Genomic DNA, 13,787 nt, shown 5'->3' on the forward strand with positions numbered 1-13,787 from the left:
ATTCAGTAATCACATTACAGTTACAATTATGCTGCTACCTGCATTACAAAGGCTCTACTGTTATCTGCACAAGAGGTGAACAGAAAGAACTAAAACTAATTAAACTTTCAAAGATTTTTTACTGATTAGATGATAAATCCATATTTATGTATTATGTATCCCATTTGATGTTTCAAAGTGAATGTGCCTGGATATTAAGCCAACATTTAACCATTCTTTTTGCAGCATTTCATTGACTATGAGCATAGCATGTGCCTATCCTATTTAGCATAAGCATTTTTTGTAGTTTTCCTTCCAGATTTCCTTGCTTTCCTGTTTGATAATTTAGGATAGATTTGCACATAAACACCTGTTATGTTTGTTTAGTTTGCTTTGTTTACCTGACATTAGCAAGTGGTCCGGTGCTCTCAAAGTTAATTTTGGTTTCTGGTTCATCGCTGGATGATTTCCGAGTGTCAGAGTAAGAGGAAACACTGTTAAAACGGACCTTGTAGCTCCTAGAAAATAAGAAAAAAGCAGAGGCACGCACAGGCTTTTAACTCAAGGGACAAAAAATAAGTACTTAAGTAAACATTAAAAGCTGGATTGAGATATCAAACTCACTTCCTATCTTCTGTGTTTGTTGTTGGGTGGCACATTTCCATTAAGGCGGCTCCAAATTTCTACAGCAAAAAAGAGCAAACACATACAATTAGAAGTGTCTGCTGAGCTCCCAATAACTGACAAGTATTAAGTATTCATAAATACCTCTCCATTCTCAGGTGGGTCACCATTCCCAAATGTGCTGGTCACCACTAAAACCAGTGTTTCATGCTCCAGGTCCACAACATCATATTCATCCATAGACATAACCTGCAGGAAAAAAGAGCGTTGTACTGATGGAAGCTTAGCGACTTAGATGGTGTAGTGTTTATCTCACTCTTGTTTCCTAGACACAGACTCCAAATGACAGCTGACTTGAGCGTGTAAATTAAGGCTGAACACATAGCCGCTGGCAGAGGAGGAGGTTGTAATGACCACTCTGTCCTCGCCTCTAACGAGATGATAATATGCTGCTGCCACACATTGAGCATCCATGATGCATACCACTCAGCATGATGGTGTTTGTCTGCCACGGGCCGCACTTGCATTTCACATGCATATACGCCTCAAAGACACACAACCAAAGGCGTGAAGAGAAAGAAGCCTCTAGCCCCACAACAACCAAGATTCCCCCTAAGCGTTTGCATCTGCCCTGCGATCCATCAGCACACGCCCACTCACAGTGACACACACATGCACAAATCTTCATGCATGAATCTCCTTGTGTGATTGATCACACTGGGAAAACAGGAAGAGCAAATAAAGATAGGACCGGGAGGAAAAATCCCATAGTGTGTGTTTGAGAGAAGCTTCTTTCTCTTGTTTCTGTTTGGTTTTTGTATACAGATTTGCACACCCAGCGGCACTGAAGGATTTTGTCTTAAAACTACTACCCTGTTCTGTGCTTTAGTGGATAAGTCTTGCCTCCAACCTGCATCACTTTACTGCATGAGACAAGAGGAAAATGTAACAAAAGATCGGCTTTTCTTTCTTCAGACCTTTTGTCATCTATACTCAGCTGGCATCTGCTCAGCTTTATCAACCAGAGAGTGGGGTTCGGGGGAGGGGTGTCTTTCAGTTCCTCCTTTTTCAATTAGATATTAGAACAGTGATACATAAGCTAGTTCTCAACCTTTGGAAATGATGATGCAAGGTGGGAGCAAGGGGTACCTTTGCGTCAAAGGCGTGCTTGAAGATTTCACAGAGCGTTTTGGCATAATCTTGCGACTTGCCCGTCTCTGTAGCAAACAGTATAGTGGCTTTAACCCTCTTGGCCATAGCTTGGCCCATGAGTTTCGCTGAAAACTTCACAGCCCTGCAGAGGTGAAGAGAAAGACAATGCAAATGAGATGCAGCAAAGATGAAGACCAACTGAATAATAGAAAGAAAAAAAAAGTTTCTTATTGAGCCTCTGAAATTAGTAATAGGCTGGTTCACTGTAGCAGACAGCTACGGATGGATGACAGTTGTGATTACCTAGCTTGTCATCTCCTCAAGGCAATTATAATAATAGCAGAACACGCGCACAAGTGCATGTATACACAAACAAAACACTGACAAAATTCTGATTACTCCTTAAGGGGTTGATTGGATGAATTTCACTGCTGAGCACGCCAGCGTCTTTGTCATGTGTCTAACTTTTGTTTGCAAAGTGAATACCTGCTTAGCCTTAAGTTAACAAATACAAATCATTTGTGATCTTTCACATTTAGAGTTGCAATTTAGCTTTGACTCTTACAGTGCAAAGACAAAAAAAAGGGAAAAGAAATTAATGATTAAGTAAAACCAAGCACACTTACTTGGCAAGCTTCTTGAATCCAATGGCTCTTTTCTTTGTGGGTGTCCCATTGACCCCTTTCCACACGTGGGTATTCCATGGATCGGGCTTTTGCATAGGAGAAGAAAAATCAGGTGATCTTAAATCAAAGAGATCTCATGGTGTGTGGTATGTGGAATGATTTACTCACCTGGTACTCAAAAGAAGGGCTGAGGTGGTAGTTAAGCATTTCTTGATGGAAAACTGGCGTGATGCTTCCTGACATCGGAGGCACAATCCACACCCAGTCCCCAGGACAGCCGCCTCGCACCCGAAACTCATTCTCCATATGCTTCATGAAGGACTCTGTGGCTGAATGATGGTCTACTATGGTCACTTTGCATGTCTAAGAATAGGTAGCATAGATGGATGGATATGAATTATGTCACAACCAAATAAGTGTTTTATTATTATTCATGAGTGCATTAAAATGGATACACTGAATGCTTACAATGGTCAAGTGCTATTAACAAACAAACAGCTGCACATCTTGTAATAAACCAGTGGAGTATCAAGCTATAATTTGATCACAAATATCTAGTAATTTCGACACCAACAAATTGTTATAAACACGGCTTAACACACTTCACCATGGAATTTGCTCAGCCGTAGCCACTTACACTCCAAGTAGGCGCTGTTGTTCCAAGGAGCTGTCTAAAAACTTTAAGAAGTTAAAAATCTATTTACTTCAAATCACAGATTTCAATACCTGGTAGCTGTGAAGGACAGCAATATTGATCTCCACGAGTGCCTGATCTTTCCAAAGGGAGGATGTCTTTCTGGTGTCTAAGGCCATTTTGTTTGCCACCTCCTATATAATACAGAAAAAAAAACACCTGACATACCTGAGACTGAAAATTTTAGTGACATAAACTTTAGCATTTAATTTCTGTGTAGAGTTGCTGTGCTGTGGTCATGCTGTACTGAAGCAAATGGCCCTCGTCATCACTGCAAGCACAGACAAATCCAAAGCTGGCACCCATGTGCCCTGAAGTGCTCTTCATAATTGGACGACTCTGACTGAAATTTTCTTCACTTGTCAGAATAATGTGATACATGCAAAAATAGCAAACACTCTGGTCTCCCTAATTATATGCTATGTCACATATATATTTATACTGCATGCCCTAAAATAATTTGAAGATCTGATTGTTAAATATTACAAAATAGGTTACAATTCAATTTGCCCATCTATAGAAAATATATTGGTAAACATATTTTGCACAATATCAAAAGTACCACAGTTTTTTTATATATTAAAGGATTTGCAACAAAACATGGAGGAAGAATAACTGCATTCTGACTGGCTCATTTAGTGACACAATACATGCTTTCTTCTCTGCACATGGCTTCAGTCAATCTGTGCCTGAAATTCTTTTCTCTTCTTCCAATGGAACATGACTGTATTTTGGCACAACACTGTACCTCCAGAATGTTGTAGCGTGAGCTGTCACAGAAGTCTCTCACACCAATCTCTGTGCCCATGTACCAGCCACTGAAGGGGCAGCCCGTGAACTCCAGACCGCCAATTTCCAGCAGCATGTTGGAAACCGCCGGGAGGCCGTACCACTTCAGACCCAGATCTTTAAACCACTCAAACCTGAGCAAACAGGGACATGATAGCTAAGGGCTGCTATTTCACATAATTCTACTCATTATAATTCCTACTGAATTTAGGATTTTGTCCATTGCTTCATTAGTGATGTGAATGGTCTCTAAAATCCTCAAGAGCGTGAGTAATTACTCCTGAGACACATTATTTAAAAAGGGACGACAGCCAAAACAAGCATTAACACAAAGAAATCAACTGTCAGTGCTGGACAGAGCAAGCTGGACCTCAATCTACCTCCCACCACTCACTCCCTGCAATCTCTAAGGGGATTGATAACACTGCTCTCAGTGCATTATTTCCAGAGCTGGGTGTAATCTTGTGTAATGATGAGACACCGTTGGTGGTCCTGGCCTGTGCCAAGCTGCTGCCAGGCTCAAGGCCAGCTGATGCAGGGTATGGAGCAAGAGATGCCAATTTTAGGGGAGTCTAACAGTGAGAATTGTGCATCAAGGGATTCTGAAATATTCTCAGTAGCATGCAGTGATGCACTGATAACCTGTTGTATAGCTTTTTGAAGGTGTGAAAACTTCTGTAGCTGTAATATCTAATTCTTCACTGTGATTGCACGTATTATAGGACTGCAGCAGCTTAACACTTTAAATATCAATGGCTTTTATGACATGTGTACAGTGGCTATTGTTGAAAAAGTTTTCTTAAAAGTAATAGAACACATAAGAATAAAAAACAGGAGGAAAGTGAAAATTTCACTAACAAGCCCCATGGTTACCACAAAAGCTGGCATAGCAACAAATAAAGCACAGGCAGCAGTGTTTTCTTGGAATAATCAGCACAGTTGGAAACTGACGATAACCCAATCATAGTTCTTGGCTTAAAAGCACCCTATTGTTTTAGAAGTATTGTTAAAAGATGTTGAGTGGGTGGATCTTTTAATGCAGCCCCCTCTCTTCTTATTTTTGCTAGATTCTGTATGTTTTTTCTTTTTCTTTCTTTTCTTTTTTTGCATTTTCAAGATGAAAGACATGACTCACTTTGGATGTGTGATTGGCACCTCAAGAATGAGGTCTTCAGGGATCTCAAACAGCTCAGGGTCATTCCCATTGGCTTGCAGCAGAAGGGGCAGAACATCAAAACGACCCTTTGGAGCTTTCCATCCAAGCTGCATGCAAATCTAATGACCAAACACTACATGTAAGTTTAGAACAAATAGGATAATAAAAGAAAAAAAAACATTATAGAATTGCTTTACTCATTTAATAGCACGACTCCTCATGTGTACCTCTGTGAATTCAACATTAGCAGGATCTCCCAGGATCCGTCCATCAGGCTGTTTGTAGCCAGCATAGCGAATCAGCTGACTGTTCCACACTCGAAAATCATGTTTGCCATCTGTCCTCTGAGGAAATATGGTGATAGCTGACCTGCAAAAAACAAACAGAAAAAGCTAATACAAAACATGTTATTAATATGCAATATAGGCACAACATTTTTTTAATATGCTATGGTTCTGTCCATATTGAAGTCAAGGTGAAAAAGTTCCAAATATATTAATATTTGGAAATTTCTCAACATATTAAACACTCCAAACAGATAGTTAGCACTGTGTCAGTAATCAACTTGAAGGAAATGAATTTCAGTATCTCAAAAGACTCAGAGAAGTGCCAAAGCTTAGCTACCTTTGGCCTGCTCCACATGATACTGTTACCGTTTAATACTGTGACCGGGTCAAAGTGTTAATACTACTAAGCTGGTTGTAAGTCGTATGGGGGGGAGAATACTAAGCAGCTGGTGTCAATCTGTGCCAGTTGTGTTAATAATCATCATCTGTAGAACATTAAGCCTTGTACAGCCTTGTAAGGTGTCAGCTGTATTGTTAAAGTAACATATAGAGACAAAATATTATTATCTCCCAGTGACCCCCAATGTTTTACTTGTTCATTTTTCAAGTTTAGCTACCTACCTGACTTCTTTTAACAGGAATTGCTTTATTGTTGAAAAAGAGGTGATATAAATGAAATAATCAGGAGTAAATTCTGCATTCTTGAGATTTTGCTTCCTCTGTCACCTCAGTCTTCCACCTTGTTTGTTTTGTTGACTTGGATAATGATTTCTATTGTTTTTTTGTCGTACAACTGGGGGTGTTGTCCAGGACAGAAACCTGATTTATTTATTGATTTTACCATCTGTACACCTTTGTTCCAGTCTTGGTCTAATCAAAGGATGCAATCATTAAATAATAATTAATAATATAAAGTCTGCATTTTAAATTTCCAATTACTTTAATTATATAAAGTGTAGAACTAAATAAAGCCAAGAGTTGTATATGAAAAGTTAACATATATAGGCTAATTTTACGGTATAGGCAATGTTTTTCTGTGTTAAGTAATTTTGGCACAGATCCATTTGACATCTGCATTTCATAAGTAATGATACATTTTAAAATGGTCTCTTTCTTTATAAAGTTATCACTATTATGTAAAGGAGTTATTACAGTTATTAATAAGTATTTCTAAACAGCTGATAAATTCCTTACTAATGAATAATTGACAGGTTTAAGGCCAGTAATTAAAATGTGTGAGCTCTCTTCCTCTTCTAATATTGAAAGAATTAATAAATAGTTTATGACTATATAGAGATTTTAGAAAAATGGTAGATATTCAGAAACATGAAATGTTTTGTTTATTTGCAACCTTTTTAAACCTTGTTACCTTGTACAGTGCTACTTTTTATATAATATTATCAGTATGTAGACCGAGGGCATCATACAAGAGCACAGTATTTTTTATAAAAATATAAGATACTATTATATGATAGTTTATTTGGAGTTATTTAAAATCAAGTTATTTTTTTCAATTCACCATGTGATAATTATATTCATATTTCTGAATCTGTGGCCATTTATATTAAAGCCAGCCATCCAGAGAGCTGTGGACTGGATATTATATTGGCTCTTTTCAGCATGTATATCTGAGTTGACTTCCTTAGGCCAGGCTAAGTGTAGTAATGAGTCAGAAGCTATCCATCATCCAAGAAGTAAATATGAGGTGTCACATGTGATTAGGACTTGGCAGAAAGTGAGTGAGGCTTTGCAGGTCTGACAAATGACTGCTTGTTAGTAAGGTCTGGCACTTTACCAACAGGGCAATGATTGGTGCTGAGATGCTGACAAATAGATAGACAGGCTGCAGATAGTGTCAGATACAGCGTTAAGAGAGAATGCTGACAGATGGGACAGTGGGTCAAGTTAGGGTAGTCAGAGAAAGAGTGGCGTGATGGGGGCAACACATGGAGAGAGGAACAAGTGCAGTGGAAAGAATACATGGCGAGCTGTACCAAATCAAAGAAAAGACAATAAAGGAAAACAAGACTTGAAAAAAGAGCTGAGCACTTTGCACTATATGTATGTGTTTACCTCAGATTCCCTTTGTTGGTGGCGTACTTAATGTGGTTACAAATGTAGTTGTACAATCCATGGGCTGTTGTGCAGTCTCTGGCATCAAAAACCTGAAAAGCAAATATAAAAACAAGAAGTCTGAAGTATTATGAGTGCTTCATAATAGGAAAACATCTAAATGTTGGCAGAGATGTATCCATCTATATAACTGCCTACATTAATTGACAAGCTGTCAGAAAAAAACATTAACAGCACAAATCTTAGACAACAGCATTCATGGATTTCAGGCATTCTGAAATTACCTGTAGTTTGGACCACTGAATCCTTCCCACACATCTGGCAGCATTTCTCCAGGCATGCTTGGCTCCATAAATCAGTTCAGTATCTTTGAGTTGATAAGTTCCTGAAGCTTCTATCTCCTTGGTCACCTCCTCCAGCCTGTCCACATAGGCTTTAGATCCATACCTGTTGACAGGGCAGGGCATAATAAAATAAAAGATCAGGTGCACATCTTCTTTTGGCCTAACCCCTTGGGGGTCACCACAAAAGATGATGTGTCTCTGTCTAGGTTTCAGTCAGTCCTGTTTGGAATTACTCTGTTTTGCATATTGTTTTGACTAGAATAAAGAATACACTGTATAGTACTATAAGAATAAAAAGACACAAATAACCTAAACAGCACGACATCATAAGAAATTGCTATTATTTCTCCTGTTTCACAAAATTTTTTTTGCGTTGGTACATGCTCTGAGACTTAATCTCTGTCTAGGTATCACACAGTTTGCTTGCCTTTTGATAGAGGTATAGTACTGGTCTATGAAATCGGTGGCCAGTGGAAGAAGCTCTTCTTTAGTTCGGACTTCATCTGGTTTGCGGATGTGCTGGTTGGGCATCACCACAGAGCCAAGGCACACATTTTCGGAACAGATTGGCAGCTGAAAAGAAAAGTAACATGCACAGATTAGAGAGGGATTTGGATGAATGTATTATTATTTTTAATTTAACCTCGTTTAATTTGTCAACATACAAAGCATGAGTGTGGAGAGAATAGCAACTGGCTTCATTTTCTGGTTTTGTACATCAATATATCTTACTGATAAACAAGAACCTAGCAAGAGCTAGTCTTGTTTTTAATGGCTTAAATCATCTTGATTGTGTGCGTAACCAGGTGGTTATTTTCTTTTACTTCTTTTCTTTCACTCACTCGCAAAACATGTTCAGCATCGATCTGTGTTACTTGATATGAAACAGAACTGAAGAACTGTAATTTTGCGTGCACATTTAAAATTCTTTTCTTGGTCTTTTAACTTTGGCTTTGTGTAAAACAGTCGTAATTTCAGTTATAATAACTCAAGACAGTAACACCATAAAACATGCTAATTCTGTTGACAGGCACATTTACCTCAAAACTTTCTTACCAATAATTGCCATTAGATTATAGTTATTATTTTAATTATTATTAAGACCTACTCCTAACCTTTTAATATACAAAGCAACATGGCTTTGGTAAATTACATCCACTCACCAGGTATTTGTTATATCATGATTATGATCATATTCTACTTGATTCAAATAAAGATCATTTCTTCACAATTCCTGGACTCTTAATGCATAGAAAGATTGTAACTGTTACATTTCTTTCACAATATCACTCACACATGGCTGGCACGCATGTTAATGAATGAGTAAGTCGGTGAGTCATAGATTGGTATCGTTCCACTAAGCTGAGACAGGAAGACAGAATAAGGAGGAAAGATTAAAAAAAAAAAGAACGAAAGACAGTGAAACAGGCAGATGCAAGGAGAAAATTGCTCATAGCAACGTTGTTTGGTAACTTTAATGTGATTAAAGTTGAAGTCAGCTGTCACTTTGGTTTGCCGTCACCAGCTTAGAGAGAAAACGAATGAGTGAGCAAAAGCTCACGACAGAAATGATAGCACAGGCGTGCAGTTGAAGAGGAAATTTGACAGTGACCCTTGCAGTGCTAAAATTGGCTCGTTACACTGAGCCACCCACTTACACTGTCCAAACACTCAGACATGCACTGACAGTGTGCCCCCCAAAAAACTTTGACCCTTCCAACTAACCCAAGACGTCACTCAGCAAGAGCAGAAAAAGGAAAAACAAATTCTGTTGAACTGAACAAACAACATCACAGTAAATCAAGAAAAGGGAAAATGTGAAAAGGAGTTGAGAGAGATACTCAGGAAGAGCTATAAAAAAAGCAAAGTACGTATAATTATAAGGAGGTTGAAGAAAAGATAATTAACAAAACAAAAAGACAACAGAAATAAGACTAAAAAACAAAAAAGGTGGTGGTTAAAGTACGGTGATGGATGTGGAAGGTAAGAGGAGAATAAGAAAACTGATGATTAAAACACAGAATGTTAAAAATAAAACAAAGGAATCACTTGTGCTCCAGCACGTCCGCTCCTCATCCTGCTTTAGGCATTCATGCCAGCCAGCTGTCCTTTTCGAAAAAGACGGATCATCCACAAATACAGCAGAGTCTGTGATATACAATAAATCTGAAAATGCTATTACAGACCATTCATTGGGATGCATGTGACAGCCTGTTCGATAAGTCACCAAAGTAATTAGGCTGCCGGTTGCTGTTTACAAATGGCTGCAGTGTTTTGAAGGGTGAATACTTAAACAGCACAGCTCACCTTGTAGTGTTTGGTAGACTGGCTTACTAACTAGAGGACGAAACTTTAGCTGCATGACAAAATGGAAAACAAAATAGGTGGACCGAGCAGTTTAGGAAAATGCATAGCAAGAAATACTTTTTACATAGTCTTTGCATAGCCGAGGCTTTCTGAGGTATTATCCTCAAACTATTTAGAGGTTATCTTATTTACCAATTAGAGCCACCCTACCACCTCACTGTTTTAGGTCCTAAAGTCCAAGAACACCAGTAAAGATAATGTGTTGCATTAGGTTTGCAGCACAGTTTTTCATTAATAACAATATCAGCTTTGTGGCACATTGAATCACTGAAAGATACACATGAATCTCAAGTCTTATGGCATTAAGTATGCCTATCTTTCACATCCCCCTTTTACCTCAATGTTTATTGTCTTGGACTATAGCACAGTGGCTTTGCATGATTCAGAATTCAAAATACTCTTTATTTATCATATACAGGACCTTGTTGTACTATTTCCTAGTATTGTTTGATTATGACAAGAACCAAAGTAAATATTACTTCAATAAATATTGAAATTTCAATTTTAACAAAAAAACCCAAGAAAAGTATTTTTTTTTTCTTGGCCACACTGAGGGATGTCTGTAGTGGCAGATGGACAACAAAAGGCCCAGGAAGGAGTGAACTTCAGAATTTGAAAGAATTGGTGTGGATGGTATTCATGGAGACAGAGCTAGAAAGTCAACAACAAACCAACACATCAGTTGAGCACTACCTAAAGTTGCAATTAATGAGTTTTCTGGAGATTCACCTAAAATGTTTACTTCTTCAAGACAGATTTTCTCATGGCTAGATCTGAGGTTAGCAATTAGTCTGTTTGGGTATTTTTTTTTTAAAGACAGACGAAAGCACACAGTTGAAAAGGAAATGTTATGGTACATTTACATTGCATAAAACCTGAGAACTTTGTTGGAAAAATGAATGGAAAAAGTAATACCTTTATCCATCCTGTTTTGTTTTTTTGGAAACCAAAACTTAAAAAATTAAAATTCAATTAATATCCTGTCCTGAGCCATAGTTTATTCCCATGAAGCAACAACAAGTGCCTGCTGTTTGCAATTAGATAGTTTGACCAACAGTATGACATTTGAAATCATGCAGATGTCATACAGAGGGGATAAGAAAGTGAATTTTTGCAAATACACTGACATTGTTATTTGAAACGGTATAAAGCTATATTTAGCAGTAAGTACACTGGCAGAAAACAAGGGAAACCATCATAGGACCTCAAGACATGATACACTGAATCTGGTACAGGCTTTCTCTCAGTCTTTAAATACCCCTATAAATGGTAAAGTACATGATAATCAGCACTTCCAGGTCTTCATTGTCCTTTGTACTCTAACAAAGCTTTTTATGTGTGTTTGGGCTTATTATCCTGCTGCTGTATGAATCATTCTCCACAAAGATGCAAAAATGCGGGAAGCATGTCGCTCAAAAATGGAGTGCTTCTTCTTCGTCAGGGTGCATTCATTTTGGTGGTGCTATCCAACTGTGTTTGATACACCGTAAACGTTTCAAATTCTGTATCTGGAATGAAGCATGTATTGAAATGCTGATACTGTGGTCAGTTTGGTCTGCATGCTTTATATACATCTGGTGCAGCTTCCACAGTGTTTTTAAGTTCGCTGCTCCCTCGAAACATGACAGTCACAGTTAGGAAATCATTAGGCATTAGGAAAGCCCAACATGAATTTGAGCTCTTGTGCTTAGATGGTTTATTGTGATGCAATATTCAGCTACTTAGTAAACAATGTCCTGATGGAAATGTAAGGGAAAGCAATAGTTATAAAAGATGCACAATGGCTTCAGACTGACTTAAATAAGCCTCCATGGAGGCTCAAATCCCTTACATTGACAAATGAAAACATGGTTCACTGGAAGCAAACACACCAGTAAAATAGCAGTCAGTTTAATCATGTTGTTCCTATTTTAATAAAAAGCATTTTTGTTTCAGTTTTACTATTATGATTTGAATTTCATTTTTTATCTTTGCAGAATCATCCTAAATAGTATTTCCGACTGACTGTAATGTGGTCCTACTTGTCCAGCTGGTAAGACAATACTTCATCTGACAGAAAAACCATAACACTTGTGTACACCTCTGACCCTTTGTAGTTAAATCACTCCTAATATGTTTAAAATGGACTCCATTCACATTTTTGAAAACTTGTGCTTTAAATGTAAGCAGTGAATCTATTATGACACCTAGTTTTTTAAATATTGTCTTCTCCCTCCTACAGTTAGATTGAATTTGTCTGATAAACTGATAAACTGAAACTGATAAAGTGTCTGGAGAAAAATAGCCACATATTTTTACTGACTTCCTGTAGTCACAGAAATCTACCCATGTGCATTATTTTAAAACGTGTTTGCCTCGTTTCTGATTTCAGGATTTTGTGACACTTAATAAATGAAACAATCATTTGAAAACTGTACTGAAAACTGCCATGTAAAAAACAACAACAACAAAACTAAAAAAACTGAAAACAAAAAGAAAGATAAAATGTCGAAAGGGGCACTTTTTAATGACATGTTAACCGTATCATCAGCACACGTGTGGAAAGTAGATGGACAAATGTCAGTTTATCATCATAAACATAAAAACTAAACAACAGAGAACCCTAACTTGAACCTTGAGGAACTCCAAATTTATCATTAACTATTTGTGAAGTTTTGTTATTATTTTCTTTCAATTTGTAAGAAAATATTTTATTCATTCATTTACATAAGATGGAACGTTAATCTTTGAAAACTTGATGATTAATTGTATTTAAAGATTTCATTAAATCAAGGTCACAGCCATGGTTCACTTGCCCAATTCAGCGTTAATATTTTTGAATGCAAACCAAAGACACCAAATTGCAATGAGTGAGAAGTAAGACAAGATGATCTGTTCAAAGATCAATTGCAGTGTTAATTTTTATACTACAGGAAAGATAATTACTGATTTGAAATTACTAGTAGTCATGTGATCACCAAAATTAAACACAGGTTTTATTGCTGCAGTTTTCCAAACACTCCATTATTGATGGACCCAATTAACATTTTTATAATGAGAGAATTAGTGCCTCATTATGAGTTTTGATAAATATTATATTGGATATGTGCACAGCTTTTGTCCTTGAACAATTAAGAGAATTTCTGAATTAATTACTTCTCAAAAATGATTAATTATTTCTTATTTGGGAGACGAAAAGAAGAGTGCAATGTTATCACAGAGCTCCAGAGTCTACGTAGAGAGGGAATCAGAGCAGATTGATGGAACAAGAAAAGATTAGCCATTAATAGTGCAGACTTTTGTTTTGTTTTTTTGTTTTCAACCAATAATCAGCATTCATTTTGCCCAGGTTTTGCTGGAAAAAGTGATGATGTCATAATATATCATGTGTAATTCAAGTTTTATGGCTCTGAATGTGATGCTATTGATGTCAAATAAAAAAACTTTTTCTGATATGTTACAGGTGAATAGAAATCGTTAATCTTAGCCCTTTGCTATAGGGTTTCTAGGCAACTTGAGTATATGATATAGATAAGAACCTTCAGAGGCCTAAGATCCACCTGTTTGCCAAGTTTCTTTTACTTTACAAGTTTCTTTTCTTTTTTATTTTATTCCTTGAATTTTTAAAACTTGTTGTGGCTGAGGGTGAACTCTCTGTTGCACCAGTGGATTTGCCGCATTTTTGCCTTCAAGTCAGCCTACTGATCACATCACACC

General features: G+C 37.3%; 1 protein-coding gene across 2 annotated transcripts in view; it reads right to left on the reverse strand.

The window, feature by feature from the left end:
• The window catches only part of nos1 (nitric oxide synthase 1 (neuronal)), a 59,705-nt gene that overhangs the window by 16,033 nt on the left and 29,885 nt on the right, over positions 1–13,787 (reverse strand). For both annotated transcript variants that reach the window (XM_006803862.2, XM_087849344.1), the window contains exons 5-17: positions 8,152–8,297; positions 7,665–7,827; positions 7,381–7,472; positions 5,248–5,389; positions 5,000–5,139; positions 3,824–3,998; positions 3,108–3,209; positions 2,550–2,744; positions 2,382–2,467; positions 1,753–1,897; positions 748–852; positions 604–662; positions 381–497 (exon numbers count right to left, since the gene is read on the reverse strand). In XM_006803862.2, the coding sequence (XP_006803925.2) occupies positions 381–497; positions 604–662; positions 748–852; positions 1,753–1,897; positions 2,382–2,467; positions 2,550–2,744; positions 3,108–3,209; positions 3,824–3,998; positions 5,000–5,139; positions 5,248–5,389; positions 7,381–7,472; positions 7,665–7,827; positions 8,152–8,297 (1,667 nt within the window). The remainder of the gene's footprint in view (positions 1–380; positions 498–603; positions 663–747; positions 853–1,752; positions 1,898–2,381; positions 2,468–2,549; positions 2,745–3,107; positions 3,210–3,823; positions 3,999–4,999; positions 5,140–5,247; positions 5,390–7,380; positions 7,473–7,664; positions 7,828–8,151; positions 8,298–13,787) is intronic.

This window comes from Neolamprologus brichardi, chromosome 12 (genome assembly GCF_056152115.1).
Source record: "Neolamprologus brichardi isolate AB-2024 chromosome 12, ASM5615211v1, whole genome shotgun sequence".
NCBI lineage: Eukaryota > Metazoa > Chordata > Actinopteri > Cichliformes > Cichlidae > Neolamprologus > Neolamprologus brichardi.